The 20651-nt window shown below is 35.7% G+C and overlaps 1 protein-coding gene across 3 annotated transcripts in view; it reads right to left on the bottom strand.

Annotated features, from left to right (window-relative positions):
* The window catches only part of LOC149556702 (Major facilitator superfamily protein), a 56625-nt gene extending 36400 nt beyond the window's left edge, over positions 1 to 20225 (bottom strand). The window contains exons 1-2 of one of the 3 annotated variants that reach the window (XM_089831166.1): positions 19279 to 19386; positions 18941 to 19126 (exon numbers count right to left, since the gene is read on the bottom strand). Coding sequence is in view for 1 of the 3 variants with exons in the window: in XM_089831165.1 (XP_089687291.1) it covers positions 19780 to 20127 (348 nt within the window). In the remaining 2 variants the exon portion in view is untranslated. Of the gene's footprint in view, positions 1 to 18926; positions 19127 to 19278; positions 19387 to 19779 lie in introns of those variants that run through there. The other 2 variants (XM_089831165.1, XM_089831167.1) reach the window with 2 other exon arrangements.
* Positions 20226 to 20651: the final 426 nt, after the last annotated feature.

Here is a 20651-nt window from a genome sequence, read left to right as displayed (position 1 = left end):
CTCTCTTTCATTGCCTCTTCCTTTTTCTTTTTCTGAAAATCCCAATATGCAACCCATGCATCTAATAGTATCCTCTTATCATGAGATAAATCTCCTCTTGTGACCATTTTCTCATATCTAGGTTCTCTCCACTCAACCTAGTCTTTTGGCCACTCTACATGTTCTCTCCTCAACCTGTCACAACCCACACAAACTCACAACTCACTTTTTCCCTAAGCTTTCACTGAGCTCTGATACTAAAAATGATGTAGAGGTACACCTTTGGAACATTTATCATAGGATTAAAACTCAAGAGGATTCAACAATGGGTTCTTACACATCAATTAAGGAACTTTTACCAACTTAATCATCTAGGACAGAATATAAACTCTCCACAGAACCATTAATAACTTTTACAAACGAGGATGTAAAACCAATTCCTTTTATGAGAGAGTAGATATATTAGTTAAACACGTTTTTCCAAAGTTATAGCTCAAAATGATAAGTAGAATAAAAGTTACTATTCTTCTTCCAAAACTGTTTACATAAAAATCAGATTCAGACCAATCTGCACTAAAATGACCATAACTTTCCCGAATCAAGGTGAAATTTAATCAAACCAAAACCAAAAGAGAGCTAACTCAAATACCTTTCCAAAAATATAAATTGCGGGTCTGTAGCTTTTCATATGAATTTGTATTAATAGAAACAACAGTCGAGTTTGTGGAAAATTACACAGAAAATTAACATTAAACTTGCAAAACAATATCTCCTTCCATTTCTATTCTCCTCAAAAGTTCTCCAACCATTCAAATCTGTAAATCACGACCATTACATGAAAATTTAATGCCTTTACAAATCCTCTAATTATTATTTACCCCCCATGACCATTCACCTTCCCCTAACATCAGCTTTACATATTGTCAACTTTTGAAGACAATATTTTATTACATATTTGAAAACTTTTGTATTTTCCATAGATGACCTTTAAACTTTATAAAACCCTTACTAACATATCAAAATAGACATTTTACGACATTTTACGACATTTTACGATTCCATGAGTTTATTTACATAATTTGACCATACTAGACAACTTTGACAATCTATTACAAATGGCTTTGTTTAGCCTTACATATTGACTCAAATTGATTCAAACTATAATTAAAAAATCATAATAAGGTCTTTCATCCCCAAGGAGCCTCTTGTTGTGCCTTTTTGATAGGTGCTCCTGCACCATCTCTGTAGTGCATCAGAGTATTATTTGCAATTAGCTGTCATTTTCATAGGATGGAAACGATAGGAAGATTATTTGAGCTCAAAATAACCTTTTAGACCCATGTTATAATATGTATAAATGGCAATAGGGAACCAATCCATAGCACATTTATGATGACAGAACAAAGGAATCAGAAGTTCAGAGTTGCTAGATTGACAATATCATAATATAGCACAGAAGAGAATCACTAAGTGTCTAAAGAGTTAAACCAAATATATACCAAACAGATTTGGTGCAGATGACTTTATTGACAATTAATTGAGAAGTTATTGTATTTTACTATTTTGGTATCTACGTGTACAAATTTAAGAATTGATTCCTCAAATAATAAAGAATGCCTATTGAAATGTTATCACCGGGCCCATTTAACATCAAAAGGCATGTTTCTAGAATACTTGTTGCAAGAACAACTGTCTCCAAATTGGCTGGTGCACAAACTATTGGCACAAAAAATCTTGCCCTCTAGATTAGAATGATGATACAAATTTTAAATTATAGTTTCCAAGTAACTCTAATATATGAACATAGAACACATAAGTATCCTCATACCCACAAGTTATGATGACACATTTTTATAGAATATAGCTCTCCTTGTTCATTTTCTTATGTACCCTAATTTGATTGCTGTCCTCATCCCTACCCTTTTGTCTCCTAGTAACTATTAGACTTTCGATATAAAGACTGTTTCGAAGGAAGTAACTGCATTAAAACTATTGATCCAAGCATAATCACTAGAAAAAACCATTCCTACCACCATTATTTGTAACTGAATTTGATTGGTGTGAGATTTAACAATAATTATCTAGAAGTCTATATAATTCCATACGGTGTTTGTTGTCAGCAAGGGCATAAACACCTTCCATCTGGTGGAGTAATTAGGTTGATGCCTAGTAATTAATTAATCATCAACTAAGTACTTAGGTGCCCATTACTTTATTACACTTAAGCTAAACTTGGCAGTGTTTTTCTATATTTAGGTTGAGTTGATTATTGGTCATGTTGTCTAGCTACATAGGACAAGGACACTTGTTACAATCTAATCTAATCCTCATCTAAAGTTTCATCCAGGGTTTGTATCATTCTTCTTTTAAAAGCATTCATTATTGTAGATTGTAGTCATCCTATATAATAATTCGATCCAGGTATTCAATCAATGCACCTGCAATTTCTATTTTGGATCAATCTCTCTCAAGGTTGCATTGCACACAATCATGGCATTTTTTCTTTAAATATGGTAGGCATTTTAGTTGCAAGTAATTTCTAGGAGCTGTGGAGTTCAATATCAACTCCATCATGGTTTCACAGCTTAAGATCTACGACTTCATGTCTAACTTTTGAGAGATCCAAGCTTGAGTAAAAATAAGCTCATGTCGGAGAAAAATGAGCATTACTGTTGGATCCAAAATAGCCACAAACCCTAAGAACATGTCAAATCTTCCAAATCTTTGAAGTTGCAAAAAATTAAAAAGCAATCAGTAAGAAGGCATCTTCTATAGTCATACAGCCTTATCACCATTAATGTGTTACTAGTTACTGGTGTTTTCTGCAAGCTACGGGTTTCACTATTAAGTCCAACATGCTATCATCAGTAATCATGTTGTAGCATTAATTTGTTCTAATGTTGACCCTAAAACTATGTGTGTTGTATTGAACAGTGATTGTCCTCACACAATCTAGGCTAGCCTTTGGGAGATCCATTAAGACCCTTGCATCTCTCCATATCTTAAAGATCTTGCCGCAAATTGTCTCATTCCAGTTGATGGTGATACTTTAGAGGATCAATACAGGAGCATCCCATTTTATACAATTGTGTACTCGTTTTGATGTTCAAGTTTTTGTTTGGGGTTTTTGTAGGTCTTAAGGGATCATTGAGGTCAATTTAAATGGGTTAAGTTGTGCTACTAAGTCTAGGAATTCAAGAATGGGAGTTTCCCACCAAAACCCAATTTGAATTTCCTAGAGCAGTTTGGGCTTGTAATGAGTTTGGATTTGTTCGTCAACCATAGTTTTGGGTTGATTTGTGCAAATAAGGTCTTGAAGGCCATGTAGATCTCCTAGGCATTAGCTCTTACCTTCATGTTTGTAAGAGTGGAGTTAATTGTCAAAAAAGTGGAAAAGTTGCAAAAATCAAAAAATGTTGTCAAAGTTGTCAACAAAGGTGTATACCTTGTTGCAACTTTTGAAAATGGCTTAGGCAATAGGTTTGAGTTGTCAGACTGGATGTAAAATGATGAAATAAGTCTGTACCCACACCAAGAACATTAAAGAATAAGTTTGAATACAAGAAAACTTGTTTTTGAATAATTGTAGACTGTTCTTTTCCAAGTTTGTAATGGTAATCAGTCTCAAACTCGAGTTTTGTACAACCTGTATGGATTGGTGTGGACCCACACCCACTTGGATAAGTTGGTGAGGTTTCTTATCTTTCAGATGTTTTTGGTTTCATGCATTTTTGTTAAGTTTTGAATGAGTTATGGTACTTTTACTATTGACTGTCCTAACCCAGAACTAGGGTTTCCAGGTAGCAAGAAAATTTTGATCTCAAAGGTTTCCTGTTTATTAACCATGAAACATGGTGGAAACCACTATCCTAATGCTTCCCACACTTCCTCCAAAGGATAAGTTCTGAAATATCAATCTGTGCAAGTTATACATGACTGTGTGTTTCATTTTGCAGGGTAACAGTCATAGAACTCTAGTTGATGGAGGGTTTGATAGAATAGTGCAATGTTTTGAGTTAGTAGATGGAGTGATAGATTGTAGAGCATCAAGATGTGTGGTGAGAGGGGTTGAATAGCCCAAGATGCTATGCCATTTGTTAAGACTGGAAGATATATGCCTATAGACCCAATTAAGGACCAATGTGCCTAGTTGTGTAGTTAGAGTACACCTAGTTTGATTTGGATCCTTGTGTGTTTTGTTCAACATAGTCCTTCCTCAACATCACATTGGTATTGCATGTTCCAATGGCTCACACACTTCTCTAAGAATGCCTACTCCTTGAATTGAGACCCAATCTTTATTTCTGTTATTGTTTACCAGGTAGGCATTGCTGCATCCATAGTTACACCACCCTGGGGGACAGGGGGATGTCAGGATGAGGGGGCAGGTTTTTGGGCCGGGGGGACAGAGGGGCCTCAATTTGGGGATGGCGGCGGGGGACAGGAGCATGGGGGTGTATATAGTCTGGGCTTGAGCCCACATAAAGACTTTAGCAGATTAAGGAGACAAGAGCTTGTGGTGGATAGATGGCCCTAGTCTCAGATTATCCCAAGCGACAACGGGGTTTCCTACCAAGAGTGGCAAAACTAGGAGGCTTGAAGCTGGTTCCTCTTCTCATGCGACATGATCATTCAGGCTGCGATGTAGTCCAGATTTTGATTTGTGTGTCTTTGTTTTAGTTGGGCTGTTGCTTATTGTTTATCTTGCCTATTTTGGTTCTGTAAAGCTCTATATATGCACATTTTGGTGCTTCGTCTGTCCTCAGGTGCTAGAAGGCTGTTAAGCAGGAGAGAGGTCTGTTATTCAGGTGTGACTCTTGGGGTGGGATGCAGGTCAGAAGAGGGCCTATAGATGCCCTGGTTTGGAAAAATACATTGTAAATCTGTTACTTTGATTATTAACCAAATACACAATATTTACCAATCCAAAAAAGGATGATGAACTATGTTCATTCAATAAACCTATAAGTGTCCGTTGCAGTTAACTGTATAAACAATCATTCGCTCACTTCAAAAGGGGTCTATGAGATGCTTGTGTTTATTGATTAAGGCAATGGAGGGAATGAATGCACAAAGTATGTCACATGAGGCCAAGGATATTGCTGGTGAATTGAGAGATTAGTTTATCCAATTCCCTGCAATCATATATTTTATGAGTTGAAGCCATATACACTTCATCATCCAAGCAACAGGATGATTTTGCCAAACGATTGCAGACAACTCGCTGTAGTGTGCCAATTTCTTAGGTGAAGGCACAATACAAGAGCCAAGTTTCCAATTAGGATAGGTAGTTATATCTGCAAATCCACATAGGATGACAGGTACATGAATAAGGAGTAATAATTTTTCATCTTGAAAGTCTTCAAACCCAGATCACAAATGATCCCACGGGAATAATGAAAGAGGTAAGGGAAAGACTGATGACATGTCCTTCACAAAGAAAATTTTGGGGTGATTGTGTAGATGATCTTGAGATCATAAACTTTTAGTTTCCCTGTTCCCACGATCTTGTAGATAGGATGGTAAGTTTCAACATTCCCAAGGTGCCAAAGGGTCTCAAATATTATAAGAGGACCTCTAATCCCCTTCATATGAACAAAACCAGCTATCTTCAAAACATCTACCTTAGATTGATTGGTCCAAGAAAGTAAATATTTCATTTAATAAAGGAAAAGGACAATAATGCAGAGATTAATAGACTTGTGAGGAAAATCCTACAAGAGAATCAGGTAAAAGAGGGAAGTCTTCTAGAAGATAAGAGTGGGGAAACTTCTAGCGTTGCCTTTTCTCCAAAGAGCCCGCCATCCAAGGAATCCCACTAAGGATAGAGGTATTGGCTCAAGATGATATAGAAAGAATTTTTAGAGAGAGAGAGAGAGATGAATCCAGATTTATTAATTGCACATATGTTAATGCAATTTAGAAAATTTGAGTTTTGAGAAAGAAAACCAAGACCCATGCACCTCTAGTCTCCTGCGGAGAAAACTCAGGGTATTTCTGACAATTGCAATTGTTGTCTTCTCACCATTCCCTGATTCCCCATCCTCAAAAACCATCCCATTACCTCTGCCCTTCCCATCCAATTCCGACTCCATCTCCTCTACCAGTCCAAATCAACTAAAACAGACACGACAGCTATTGGGAAATAGGCAGTCTCCTGAGAGAAATAATCACATATACGAGGAAGAATTTGCCACATGAGACTGAAAGCATGGTAGCAAAGAAAATAAAGTTATTGAGTCAGCTCCCTTAAATCTAAATGTGATCTCTTTGTTATTACAAGAGCTTCCAATGAAGAAAGCATATAGGAAAATATTCTTGAGAAGAGATAAGCAGGGTTTACTACAAGCTCAAAGCCTCAAACAACAAGTTGACCACCAGATAAGGAACAAGAGGTTGAAAAAAGTACAATACACTGAAAGAATGTTTTTAGTAAAGAATACGTGGGAGGCAGATTTAAAGTAATGAAATTCACAGCATATATTGAACATCTAATGAAACCTTTGCTTGGTTCAGGGGCTAAACAGCTATCATCCAATTTCTTTTGGCTGACTCCATATGGGTGCAATTAGGCAAAATTGTAGCTTATGGATGGCCAATGGAAACAAGGATAGAAGAGTTGCAAGTAAAGAATTAAGGTCAATAGATGATTTTCTCAAAAGCTTCCAAAAACTCAAGCAACAACAGGATGTGGTAGATATCTCATAAAAACTGCATTGAATGATAGAGTGCTGTGGACTACCTTTCAGGTTGACTTGAATGAGAGTGATTAAGGATGAAGCATTAGTTACCTTCTGTACTTTCAACAGCTGAGAGACAAATTACTCTTTTACATTAAGTCTGCTGTGGGGAATCAAGATCTTGGTTAATTTTACAAGTCAGACAATGGGAGTAAAACATGAAATCATTTCTTTCCTAGAGCCCATGATGTAGTGGTGTTTGATTATTCATGGTCGCTACTTGTAATCAGCATATGCAGGTGTGAAACAGTTATCCAAAAAATACATATTTGAGCCAACTATATGCTTATGACAAGAGTTATCAAGGGATCTTTCTTGGTCATATGGTTATTCATTTATAAAGAATTGTTCATTGCAATTCATGAATATGAATGTTAAACTCATATTACAATTTGTGAGTTGTTCTATTTCCACTATTTCCTATGCTAAAGTTCAACAAAAGAATAAACAAATGCTAACAAATGGCTACCTATGATAGGCATGCTTCACCCCCATTACTTCAAAGTTTGCTAGAAAAACCTCGTGAATCCATCCAACTTGTAACTAGCTTGTAATGTAAAACTTGGTTAAGTTTGGTTCATATCTATTAACATCTATTATTTGGGGACAATTTGTAACATTCGCTCTTTTCTTCTTAGGCTTGTCTGTAAGTCAATACTGAACTGAGTGTAGGAGGGAATGTCTTCTTTTATAAATTAAAATTAAGGACTGTGAAATGCAAAGAAAAAAAATGAAAAGATTCACAAAGTACCATTGGTCCAAGATCATGTAGGTACCAACCTTTGAACTCATGAAATTCAACGTAAACACCATAATAGCAGAAATAAATTACAAATAACAACTAATTGTAGATTCCTGGTTTATCCTTCTAATCATCAGCACAGATCTTGAGGTCAGCTTAATTAAAATAAACCTTGGTTTATTAATAATTGCACTGTTTTTTCTCAATTTGCTGCATAAATTCTTCTCATTGGAATTTTCAGTCAAAACCTCGTCTTTTACATTGTAGAATTGAATTTTCCCAAAGTAACCAAAATTGGATAAGATTAGACCACACTAAAAGGAATTCATTTGTGGGCGGGGGCCCTAGCTCGGTTGGCTAAATCTTCCCTGTTGCAGGGGGTTGGTCACGGGTTCTAGTCTCCCCCGTCCCCGTGGTACCGGTGGGTGTGTCGCGCCAGCACTACCGATCACGTTAAAAAGTTTACCCGGCGCATTTTTTTTTTTTTTTTTTTTTAAAAAGGAAATTCATTTGTCAGTAAATATATGTTCCATTGTCAATTAGTTAGGACCTAAATACTGCATTATGGGTTCAACACACACAGTTGTCCCAGTTGGAAAAGCAGCATTTTATATCCTTTATCTGGTTTGAAAATTGAAACAATAAAGACAACAATTTCTCACTATTTATATATGTTAGCGAAATAGGATCGAGTATTATGTAACTTGTAATAGCACTTGTAGATCTTTATTTATGTGTTTTCCAAGTTACTATATGAATGAATATAAATGTGAAATAAAGAGGCATGTCTCTTGAAGCGACATGTCTCCTTAACATATTAACTTATATTAGTTATAGTTATAATACAAGTAATATACCCTCAATATATTATAATTGTTATATATATATATATATATATATATATCACTCTTAATATAAGTTAATTATTCCATATATAATATTTGTCATATATTATATATCTCATATATATAATATAATTTATCCAACAGAATTATAACATTTACACTCCCTCTTAATGAAGAAGGATAAAACACAGATATTACACCATAGGTAATATTTCAAAAAATAACACATAGGAAATCTTTGATCAGAAAATTTCTAGAATATGATATCATGTAAGTATTGGCCTATCAGAATATCAACATATGATATTCACCAATTACTATTTGATGTCATATTTGGTAACACGAGCATTGGCCTATCAAAATATCAATCAAATGATATTCACCAAATACTCTGAGTAATGGCCTATCAGAACATCAACTAAATGATATCCACCAAGTACTCAATGTGGTAATGGCCTATCAGAATATCAAGGCAAGATATACACCAAGTACCGAAAATATATCTATACAAGCAACTTGTAGATAATCAAATTAATGATATCAACCGCCTAATTGTTGATTTATAAGATAAAGCCTTTACACGAAACAATTTCACAAAAATGAATCATGCTAAAAGTTATTGTAAGGACGTCACTTTACAACAACTTCTCCTAATACAATTGATAATCATTTAGAAGTCGTCACTTCTTCATGATGTACACAGGGGACAGGCTCATACATGTATGACATCAAAGGTTCGCATGAAGTCTCCACGAATACTATCATGTGATGTTGTCACAACATTCACCATAAAACATATCAGAGAATAAGGTTTCCCCCTCTTAGTTTGATATCAACTTTTCTGACCTCTTAGCTCAAGGTTCTCTCCGATGAAGTATTAGACTTCCTCTAAATCTATTATCATACTTCTATCCTCTTTGTAGCAAGTCATGTCATGCTTCCTTAGTTCAATGGTTATCCTAATAGCATAAGGCCTTCCAGCATACATACATGAGACTTTATCCCATGAATCATAGTCCTTTAGTTATTATAGCTTCTGACTAGTGGATAATCCATCAATCAAGGTCTACTCCTTCTGAACCAAGATCATCAAAAGTTTGATTTAAACACTTATTATTTTCTGCTCCCTCTCTTTCTCCAAGGTTGCTTCTAATGAATTGTCAGACTCCCTCTCATAATTTTAATCAAGGATATTTGCTTCAAGAAACTCGCATTATCCAACATAGTCATCAGATGATTCGTGAATCCTAAATCATAGCTTCTTTGAAGCTACTATCATAAGATTGAGTCTGCACATTATTTGGTAGCAATCTCCTTTTCCTGCAAGAACATCCTCAAAGACAAAGGAAAAGATCAAGGCAAATAGCTCTTTATAGTAATTATAGAAATACAAAATAAGAGAGAGAGTACAAAGACAAGATAAATGTAATACTCAAGGATAAATACTTATCTGCACATAAGCATCATTAATACCAATTGCTCCAACGAGGGTCCATATGCAACAAATCAGAAATTTCCTTCTTAGATTATTTGAGAATGGAACATCTCCCTTCTAAAGAGGGTTCAAGTGGGAATGGAACATTGATTACTATTCCCCCCCCCCCCCCCCCCCCCCATGGAAAATGTCCACTCTTATATCAATTCATAGTACGTCTGAACTCCAATGGCTATGCAAGGACTTCATTAGTACAAGGGTTACACATGTCAAGAAGGATTAATGTCGTAGTATGTAGAATGAGAGACTAGCCATATTGATAGTTTGATAAGATGGTTTGGTTCTTCCTAATGGGTTTTACAAATACCGCATAATCAAATCATCTTGGATTAGCCATATTATCCGTTATTGTTGTAGTATTCTATTTTACATCACATACACTCTCTTTCACGAAAATATTTATGCATGCCCTTAGAGTAATCTCCAATCGATTCATCCCATCTATTGGCAACATTCCCTTAAGTCAATTTGTCCAACAATTTGGGTATACTGTCTGTACTCCCATATTATGTTGCGATTCTAGCGTGTGTTGTGCTAAAAATACTTAATTACTATTCTGAATTCTTTTATATAAATATTGTTCTTTTATAAACATTATTATACTGTTATTTTCAATGATATGAAAATAGTATTGTGGATCAGTAAACTGTGTTGGGAACAGTAGAAGACTGTATTGATGTTAAAATGATCAGATTTATTTGAATGTGTGTGCACGCTCCATTGGTCTTTTTTTTTCATTTCACACACACTACACATTCTTACTCATTCACACATATCCACACCTTATTTTTTCCAAGATAGAGCCTTTAAAATTTATATTTGAAACCTAAAATTATTTCCATCCCATTGATATTGATATGGGAAACCTAGAGTATTGGTAAGAATGGATGTGTATTTTCATTCCCAACTCCTTGTAAATGCAAAGATGTCAGCAGTTCAGTCAACAATATAATATTGCTTTATCAATCTTATGCAATCCCTTGCAAGCAGATTAGAAGCTCCCCAAATGACAGTAATTGCTCCCCCTGCATATTCACCACTGCTATGTCAAGGTAACTTTTAAGGATTTTATAAATGAGGATTTGTGTCAATGATTAGCAATTTTATTCCCTGTGTTGGCACATCATAGCCACGGTCCTCTTAATTGAATGAGGTCTTATCTGTGGCATTTGTCCCACCACACAGCTCCTTTATTTGGTTCACCCAGCAGATGGGTCACCAAAAATAATGAACTTTTCAGTCTCAGTGCCTTATTAGTATCACACTTCATTATACTTCTACCTTTGTGAGATATATAATTGTTGTTTTATGTTTCCCCTCTGCAACATATTTTCAAGTTTATAAATGTAATGAAGTAACATCGTAACATCAAGATTACAAGTCACTTTCAATTTATTAGTTCCTCAAATAATTCCTTGGAAAATGCTTCTTCTCTGACTGTAACAAATTACTGATGGAAATCATAAGTAATTCACCCACTATAAATTGAGGAGTCTCGTCGATTGACAGTTTCTTTTAATTATAATGCTTGGTGGATTTGCATTGGTTGGAGAGATTTCCTGCACTCAACTGTAAATCCCAATAACAATATTGTGAATAATAAATCAGTCAAACTGTAAGATTTCCCAATAAGAAGACGGAATGGAACATCGACTTGAATGTGTTATCACAAGATGACGCTGGTTGATCTCATCAACACATAAATACTTCCCATCCTCACCATGGAGTTTTATAAGTAGTTTTGGTACCAATACTTGCTTTGCATAGAAGAGAGCTACTCACTGAAACTACTATGACATCTTCCTTCATCGGCATAGTTGTATAACACATTATGTATATCATGATTCGCTACATATACAATGTTCTTCATTCCTTTCTATTGATACATATCAAGTTATAACCTGGTAATCTTCCATCGTTGGTTCCTATCTGAGTTCAAATAAATTCTTTGGTTTAGCCGGTGGCATCAACAATTAAAATAAAAATTCCTCAAAGATCTATACTGTGTTGGGTGCTACATACTACAAAGTTGATGCCGCACAAGGTGAGTCAGAGATATAGTTATTTCAGTGGTTCAGAAGTTCTCCATCATTATTTCAGGCGTGTGATTCTATTATTCCTGGGAAATGATCTGTTGTGATATTAGATCTCTGATTTGCTGTCTTGATCACAACACTGCTATGATACCATGTTAGTGAAATAGGATCGAGTATTATGTAACTTGTAATAGCACTTGTAGATCTTTTATGTGTTTTCCAAGTTACTATATGAATGAATATAAATGTGAAATAAAGAGGCATGTCTCTTGAAGCGACATGTCTCTGTAACATATTAACTTATATAGTTATAGTTATAAAACAAGTAATATACCCTCAATATATTATAATTGTTATATATATATATATATATATATATATATATATATATATATATATATATATATATATATATATATATATATATATATATATATATATATATATATATATATATATATCACTCTTAATATAAGTTAATAATTCCATATATAATATTTGTCATATATTATATATCTCATATATATAATATAATTTATCCAACAGAATTATAACATTAACAATATATAATTTTCAGCATTTCTTAATTTTCATAGTTTCCAATTAAATTGTAATTCTACTTTTGATTTGCCAAGTCAATCCCAATCTTAATTAATGCTACCATGGTCCAACTACCGGCCATAGACATTGAAAAAAATCACATTTGGGTCAATGGGACTATTAAGTTGATCAAATTCCATGCCTTGGAATACAACCAAATAGACTAATATTCTATTCTTTGTAAAGGAGTACCTTGATGCATAGGTGTTACACCTTACACCATACAGTGTTCAAGGATTTTGTGATCTAAAACACAAACCTAAAAATTTGAGTCAAATTTTCAAAATTCCATTAAATTGCAAGATGGAATTGGACATTTTTGGGCAATGCGACTTAAAATAGTATTTGAAGACCACAACTAACCTTAAAAACTTGGAGAAGTGCACAGGAAGGGCCATACAAACTGTCTTAAGAAAAAAATACAAGAACTTCAAAACTATCCTATTTGTTTGCTTAATTTTTTTCCTTCAAGTGAAACCAGAAATAGTTCACGACCTAAAAATGCACATATTGATAATGCCCTAGCAGCTATGGCAAAACGCATATAAATGTTCAAATTCATTAAATTGAAGTGAAGTAGTGTTGATGTGAGTTTTGTTCCACTACAACATGCAGAATCAAATACTTAATGTTTCGAGGAGAAACACCAAATACTCAATCCTCTCTTGATAGAAGGTCATCTCTCATGCTAAGCTTGCAAAGTAAGATCATGAAATGACTTCAAGGTTCCTTCTTAATCACAAAGTTCACTCACTTTTATAATGTGATATGTTGGTTATCACAAAGGGAATTACACTACTCAGTCAATGGATATCAACTCTTGCACTTTTAAATATTTTGTTTCACAATGTGCAATGAAAAAATTAAGTTTTGATTTCCAATTTTCACTTCAATTCCAACTTAAACTTCTTACCTTTACTTCTACTTCTACTACGAATGCAAGGAATCATGGATGAACTTTGACTCTACTAGATGTAATCTCACCAATGGCTCCACCCACCTAGTGCAAGCTTCTAAGGAATATAAAAATGGTTTTCACATAAATATCTCCTCTTCAATCCCATCAAATAGATGCAACTAAAGGTTGAATATCAATTGAAGTTACGTACTTTCAATCATCGGCTTACAAGCCACCCTTACCATTAGCAAGAGGCTAGTGGCTTGGATTTGTTAAAGTCAAACAAGAAAACATCCACAATAACTTCCATTCAATTAAACTAATTTAACACGAAAATAAATCTACTCCAAGTGATAGATTAAGGAAACCATGCAACACTTGAAAGCAATATTAAGTAATCCACCATGAAGAACCAACAATGAACTATCAATTACTTTAACAAGCATTATAGCTCTCTATTACCTCCAATCTCTGAGCTAATCTAAAAGTTCCTCCCCTAAACTAATGAGTTACAAATGAGAAGGCCTTGTCCTTTTATAGTAGTTCTACGACAATGAAGGGCCGAGATCAATTCAAGATCAAGGGCCGAGATTTCTTCTGACAAACCCTAATTGGGATTGCCCAATTTACAACCAATTACATGAAGGCACAAATTTATGGGCCAACAAGAAAATTACATTGATTTTTCCAACCAATGAGAAAATAGGACACTTGGCATGTTGTGATTGGTTGTACTTAAAACTGAAAATTTCCAATTGGAGGAGACAAACAATTGCCATCTCATCATCCTTATCATGTGCCCAAAGTCTTGGCTTGTGGAGTATCCCCAAAATTCGTGATTTTCTCCATCCTTTGAAATTTCCTCACGGAATGGACTTGAACCACTTGCATCTTCATGAACCTATGAACTTGATCTCTCTTGATTTTCCTTAAATGTGTCCTCATGTAGCTAGATCCTCTATACTTTCTTGAATTACCTCTTGATTCTAACTTGAGATTGCCGGTTGATAGCTTGACCATGAATCCTTCCTTCTAACTTGAGTCCTCAGGATTGAGCCATCTTCTTGTAGTATCCGCCTGAAGTCTTGAGGCCTTGATTATCACCTTGCCCTCTAGCTTCTCCTTCTCGAATTCACCTTACAAAACAAAGGAGAAAAGCATTGAGCTTGTGGAAAAAATCTTAGAATAAAATCACATCAGCAATAAACAAAATTCATCCCAACTTAAAATTAACCATTTTGCAAAGTCAAGGCAAATTTTAATCTCATCACAATCCAAAACCACTTATTATTAGTATTTTTATTTTTTATTTCTAATTTTCGTCACTCTCTCTCCTCGTCTTCTTTGTTTAATTTCATTTCATTTGAGGAGAGGTAGGATGGTTTTGTCGATTAATAAAGGATGATAGTTGGCTGGGAAAATCCTTAGAGGGAAATTTCCGAAGATGCAAAATTTCCCCAAGACACAGTATCCTTAAAATTTCCTCATTTGAACATTCCTTGACACTTTCTTGCTCTATTCTTGTCTATGGTGTTGCCCTCATGCCATAAATCAATCTTCTGATGCCTTAGAAGATGGCAAAACTTGGGAGACTCAATATGGGGAAATTTTGGAAGATGCGAAATTTCCCTAGGAGGAAAACCCTTTGGAAAATTATCAATTTCTTCCCCTCATCATTCTAATATTGCAATGCTTAAATTGCCACCGAATAAAGGTTTCCTAAAGCCTTTACACTTCATTTTGCTCAAAGGGGTAGGAGTCTTGAGGTTTTTGGGAGAAATGAGGAGGTAGGGAAGTTTCAAAGATGTGAAATTTCCCCAGGAGGGAAATTTCTCTGAAGATGGGAAATTTCCCCAAGACATGGTTCACTCAGAAACTTTGTACCATCTCTCAAAGATGCAAACCCTTCTCTGTCGGACTAAAATTCCACTCTCCACTTGAACTTAGGCCACGAAAATTCCTAAAACTGGCACCAGAGTGCCCATGCAAACATGAGACAAAAATTTCTTCCCAACGAGCCAAAATTGCTTAAACTCACCCTATACTTGGAGATTTAAAAAATGTTGCCAACCAAACCACCCAAGACAAAGACTCTTGCTAAAGCAAAACTAGGTATCCCCATTTGTAATGGGGCGATGGTGTGAAAACCACACAACATCTAGTACCTACCCAAAGAAATGTTCCTAAACATTTCAAGGATAAAACTTGTGCAGAACCAAGAACCTTTAACCAACTTCACTTCCACTTATCCAACAACTAGAAAATGCAGTCAAACTAGAAGAAACCATGAAATTGGGCTAAGCACCTTCATCCTCAATTACACCCATGTGTTCAATTGTATTCATTCCCCGCTCAACAAGAACTTCAAAGCAATATTAAGTAATCCACCATGAAGAACCAACAATGAATTATCAATTACTTTAACAAGCATTATAGCTCTCTATTACCTCCAATCTCTAAGATAATCCAAAAGTTCCTCCCCTAAATTAATGAATTACAAATGAGAAGGCCTTGGCCTTTTATAGTAGTTCTATGACAATGAAAGACCAAGATCGATTCAAGAACAAGGGCCAAGATTTCTTCCCACAAACCCTATGTAGGGTTGCCCAATTTATTAACAACTACATGAAGGCACCAATTTATGGGTCAGCGAGAAAATTACAATGACTTTTCCAACCAATGAGAATATAGGACACTTGGCATGTTGTGATTGATTGTGCTTGAAACTGAAATTTTCCAACTGGAGACAAACAATTGCCACCTCCTCATCCTTATCGTGTGCCTGGAGTCTTGGCTTGTAGATTATCCCCAACATTTGTGATTTTCTCTGACCTTCGAAATTTCCTCATGGAATGGACTTGAACCACTTGCATCTTTGTGAACCTATGAACTTTATCTCATTTGATTTTCCTTGGATATGTCTTCATGTAGCTAGATCCTCTATGCTTTCCTGAATTTCCTCTTGATTCTAACTTGAGTTTGCAAGTTGATAGCTTGACCATGAATCCTTCCTTCTCACTTGAGTCCTCGAGATTGAGCCATCTTCTTGTAGTATCTGCTTGAAGTCTTGAGGCCTTGATCATCACCTTGCCCTCTAGCCTCTCCTTCTCGAATTCATCTTACTAAACAAAGGAGAAAAACATTACGCTTGTGGGAAAAATCTGAAATAAAATCACATCAATAATAAATAAAACTCATCCCAATTTAAAACCAACCATTTTGCAAAGTCAAGGCAAAGTTTAATCTCATCACAATCCAAAACCATTTATTATTAGTATTTTTATTTTTTATTTCTAGCTTTCCGCACTTTCTCTCTCTTAGGATGGCTTTGGTGATTAACAAAGGATGATAGTTGGCTAGGGAAAGCCCTAAGAGGAGGGAAATTTCCGAAGATGCAAGATTTCCCCAAGACATGGTATCCTTAAAATTTCCTCATTTGAATGTTCCTTGGCAATTCCTTGATCTATTCTTGTTCATGGTGTTGCCCTCATGCCATAAATCGAACTTCTGATGCGTTAGAGGATGGCAAAATTTGGGAGACTCAATGTGGGCAAATTTCCAAAGATGTGAAATTTCCCTAGGAGGAAAATCCTTTGGAAAATTATCAATTTCTTCCCCTCATTGTTCTAATATTGCAATGCTTAAATTGCCATCGAATATAGGCCTCCTAAAGCATTTGCAGTTCATTTTGCCCAAAGGGGGAGTCTTGAGGTTTTTGGGAGAAATGAGGTAGGGAAATTTCTGAAGATGCAGGAAATTTCCAAATATGCAAAATTTCCCTTTTCGAAGATGGAGAGTTTCCCCAAGAGGGAAGATTCTCTCACAAACTTCGTACCATTTCTCAAATATGCAAACCCTTCTCTCCCGAACTAAAAATTACATTCTCCACTTGGACTTGGGCCACGAAAATTCCTCAAAGTGGCACCAAAAGTGTCCGCACAACCCTGAGACAAAAATAGCTTCCCAATAAGCCAAAATTGCTCAAACTCACCCTGGACTTGGAGACTTGAAAAATGTTGCCAACCAAACCGCCAAAGACAAAGACTCCTACTTGCTAAAGCAAAAGACGGGGGTCCCCATTAAATGGAGTGATGGTGTGAAAACCACACAACTAGTAGTTAAACTTTCTTGCTGGATCTAAAAAAGTTAAAGTACCTTACAAATGAGTACATTCTGTGCCATTGTGATGCATGTAATTTCATTCAAACTTTACGGTTTCCCTGATGGTCTCAAATTTTCCATAGGCATTGTGCTCAGTTTAATATTACAGAAATTTCAATCAAATTGCTGCAATGTTCTGAAATGCAACTTCTTTCTGTAATAGTGGAAATTATTGTAAGTTCTCTTTATACTGATAAAGATTTGTTGTGAATAAAATCAAAACTAGAATTGACAATGCAGTTAGATAATCAACATAACTACCACTGATTGAAAGATTTGCCACACTATGCTTTGTTCGTTCCATCCTTTCGAAGTGGAAAATAGCTAAGACCGGCATATACTCTAAAACACATAACTATACCTCTATGCAATGTTCCAAGAAGCTGGACACAGTATTATATTAATACTCTTGTTTTTATGCATAGAAGCACTTCAATCTCATTCTCAGCTGATCTTAGTTTATAATCTTTCTTTTGATAATATTTGTGTGAAAATTCTCAAACACAGATTTTGTTTTAAGAGGAACTTTTTAATCAACCATGTGCTCGCACTGTGTTACCCTATAGCTCCGTTATCACTCTTGCCATTCATTGACCAGGGTCCTTTAAAATGATTTCATGAAAAAACATGCACATAGCATGTTTTAAAAGGCACAGCTGCAGGAGCACCCAATTTCAAATTTTGAAAATGGTGTTTTCAAGATGGCCAAATAACACTGACAACAATTCTCACAAGATGAGGATATAAACCCTCATTTTCTTTCAAATTTTTGAGCTTTCTGATGCTTTCCCCATTTCTGAACATCTGAAATCTTTTGCTATCAACTAAAGGGTATTGAATCACCACTACAAGATTTTTCCAAACTAAGCAATAGTTCTTGAATCAATGATATCAAAATTATAATCAAAATGACAAAAGGGAGCTATAAATTGGTAATTTCTTTTCAGAGGGAACTTTGAATTTGGCAAAAAATTGGAAAAAGGAAAAAGATATAAAAGTGATGGAAACTTAGAAACCCCGTGCAGGTTACAGCCCCCGTGAGTTGAGTTCTTAGTACTCACTCAATATCTCACCTCTCTAAAAGATGAGAAAAGAGAGAGATGATTTCTATGTAATGAATACTACAGGAACGTATTATCCGTGCCCTAGTCCATTGAACCGACAAATGTGAATGTCTGAAATAATAGAAATGACCAGTTATCTTTGAAATGGGGAATCACCATAAAGACTTATCTGGATTCCGAAAGAACTAATTTCTGATATATGAAGGCAGGTTTAATAGATAATCCAAGTCATTCATGCTGCTTGGGCTTCTGCCTCTTGATAGAAGCTGTTGCCTTTCGTCCCACGGTGTGTGCCAAACCCTTTTGCAGACAAGTAGTAGTAAAACTATTGGCATATCAGTATTCACAAGTAAGAAAGCCACCCACCAGCTACTTCTCACCTCAAGTCACCCGCACTCTGCCACTAACTTTATTTGAGACTTTTCAAGTTTGAATTGATGTTACAGCATCGCAGGACTGTTGCAATTCGCATGATTTGGCGTAATAAGCCGGACTCCAGGACACTTGTGTTGCTCCAGCTCACTCCTTGCTCCTCACCACAGAATTGAACTTTTAACTTGAGCTTCCTGAGAATCGTGAGTTAACCGTTAACATGAAATCTAGAATGATCGGTAAAAACAGTGGAAGGGATTTTAACATTGAATATACTTCAACAGTTTTTCCCAACAGCATCTAAAATTCATTTGCGTGGAGTTTGGAAATAGAATATCTGTTATACCTGAACATTTCAGCCCCGACGCTCACCCGCTAAAATCAAAACCTTGTTGGACCGAGGCACAAATTAGCTGAGTTTACATTTCTACTTCATAAAATCTTGCTCGGAAGACTGAAACAAAAAGCACGTATTCATAGCCCAATATTATATGTAATTTTGGGATTAGAAGTTGTGGAAAATAACCCGATCAAAAATGCAGAAGCTGGTTTGTCGACTGTTACTATTCTGTAACACATTTTAGACATTATTCACACGGTTCCCATACATCAAGAAAACCGGGGGATGTCATGACCAGTCCAAGCTAATTTGACACCTAAAACATGCATAATTTAGTTAAAGACATGGAACTTTATTCATCTAGAATTAATTCAGTATTGTAGAAGCCGTAAAGTCACTTGCAGTTCCATCTTCTTAAAGGGGCAAAAACAGGGGAAGAAGAAGAGAAATCTTACGTTTCAAAAAAGAAGAAAATTTTTTTTAAATGAAAAAAATTATCTTGCTTACCACCCAATAAGGCAAAGTACTGATAGTTTGGCTCACAACAAGCCAAATTACGCCATACCCAATAAAACTTATAACAGCTCCAATCAAAAGAATGGTCCATTGTGGAATCTTGTTGCAGAGATACCCAGCAAGAAGACCCACGTTCTCTCCAAAATCATTCGCCACTCCCAGAATGGTTAGCTGCGACTGATTGTACCCAAGCACAGTTTTCAATTTGTGGGAATAGAGGGGAAAGTTGTATGGATTCCCTGCTAACACTTGTATACAAACTCCAGCCACGAGCCCCACCCAGGGAGCTATGGCACCTGATTTTGCTGCAACCATTACCCTACTGCCAAAACCAGCCATTTCCAGTGTTGGTTAAAAGTCAACTTTTTTACACCCTTCTACTTCGAGGAATCCTGTGGCCCTATTTCAATCGTAGGCTCGGAGACTCTGATTGTTCTACTGTGAATGCCAGCCACTTTTTTATTATACGGCTTTCGGATTCGAATTAGCGAACGTGGCTCATAGAGATCAATGTATGAGATATTATTGATTCAAGATTTCACAGTTCCGGCGTCCCGCCAGCAGTCATTCAGAGGAATATCAGATCGGAATCCATCCCATTCAAATGTTCCGTGGAGTTCGTGGATTCTTTTGATTTAGATCCCAGTGAGCATCCATCTCGCCTTTATTTAACTGTTTCGAAAGAGGACCATAATTTAAAGATCACTGATCATTGTACAAGCTTAATTATATTCCCGTGAGATTGCAGGATGACTGCCATGCATGCTTTGATATTTTAGCAGCTTTCAAATTCGGTTCTTAAATAGTTGCATATTCACAATGAGGTGTGTCGTTTTATACCATTAGATCTCAGAAAACATCGG

This window comes from Cupressus sempervirens, chromosome 5 (genome assembly GCF_028749045.1).
Source record: "Cupressus sempervirens isolate cs-2001-9-10 chromosome 5, ASM2874904v1, whole genome shotgun sequence".
NCBI classification, from domain to species: domain Eukaryota; kingdom Viridiplantae; phylum Streptophyta; class Pinopsida; order Cupressales; family Cupressaceae; genus Cupressus; species Cupressus sempervirens.
The sequence above is the reverse complement of the archived record's forward strand: the minus strand, read 5'-3'. Positions and strand labels throughout refer to the sequence as shown.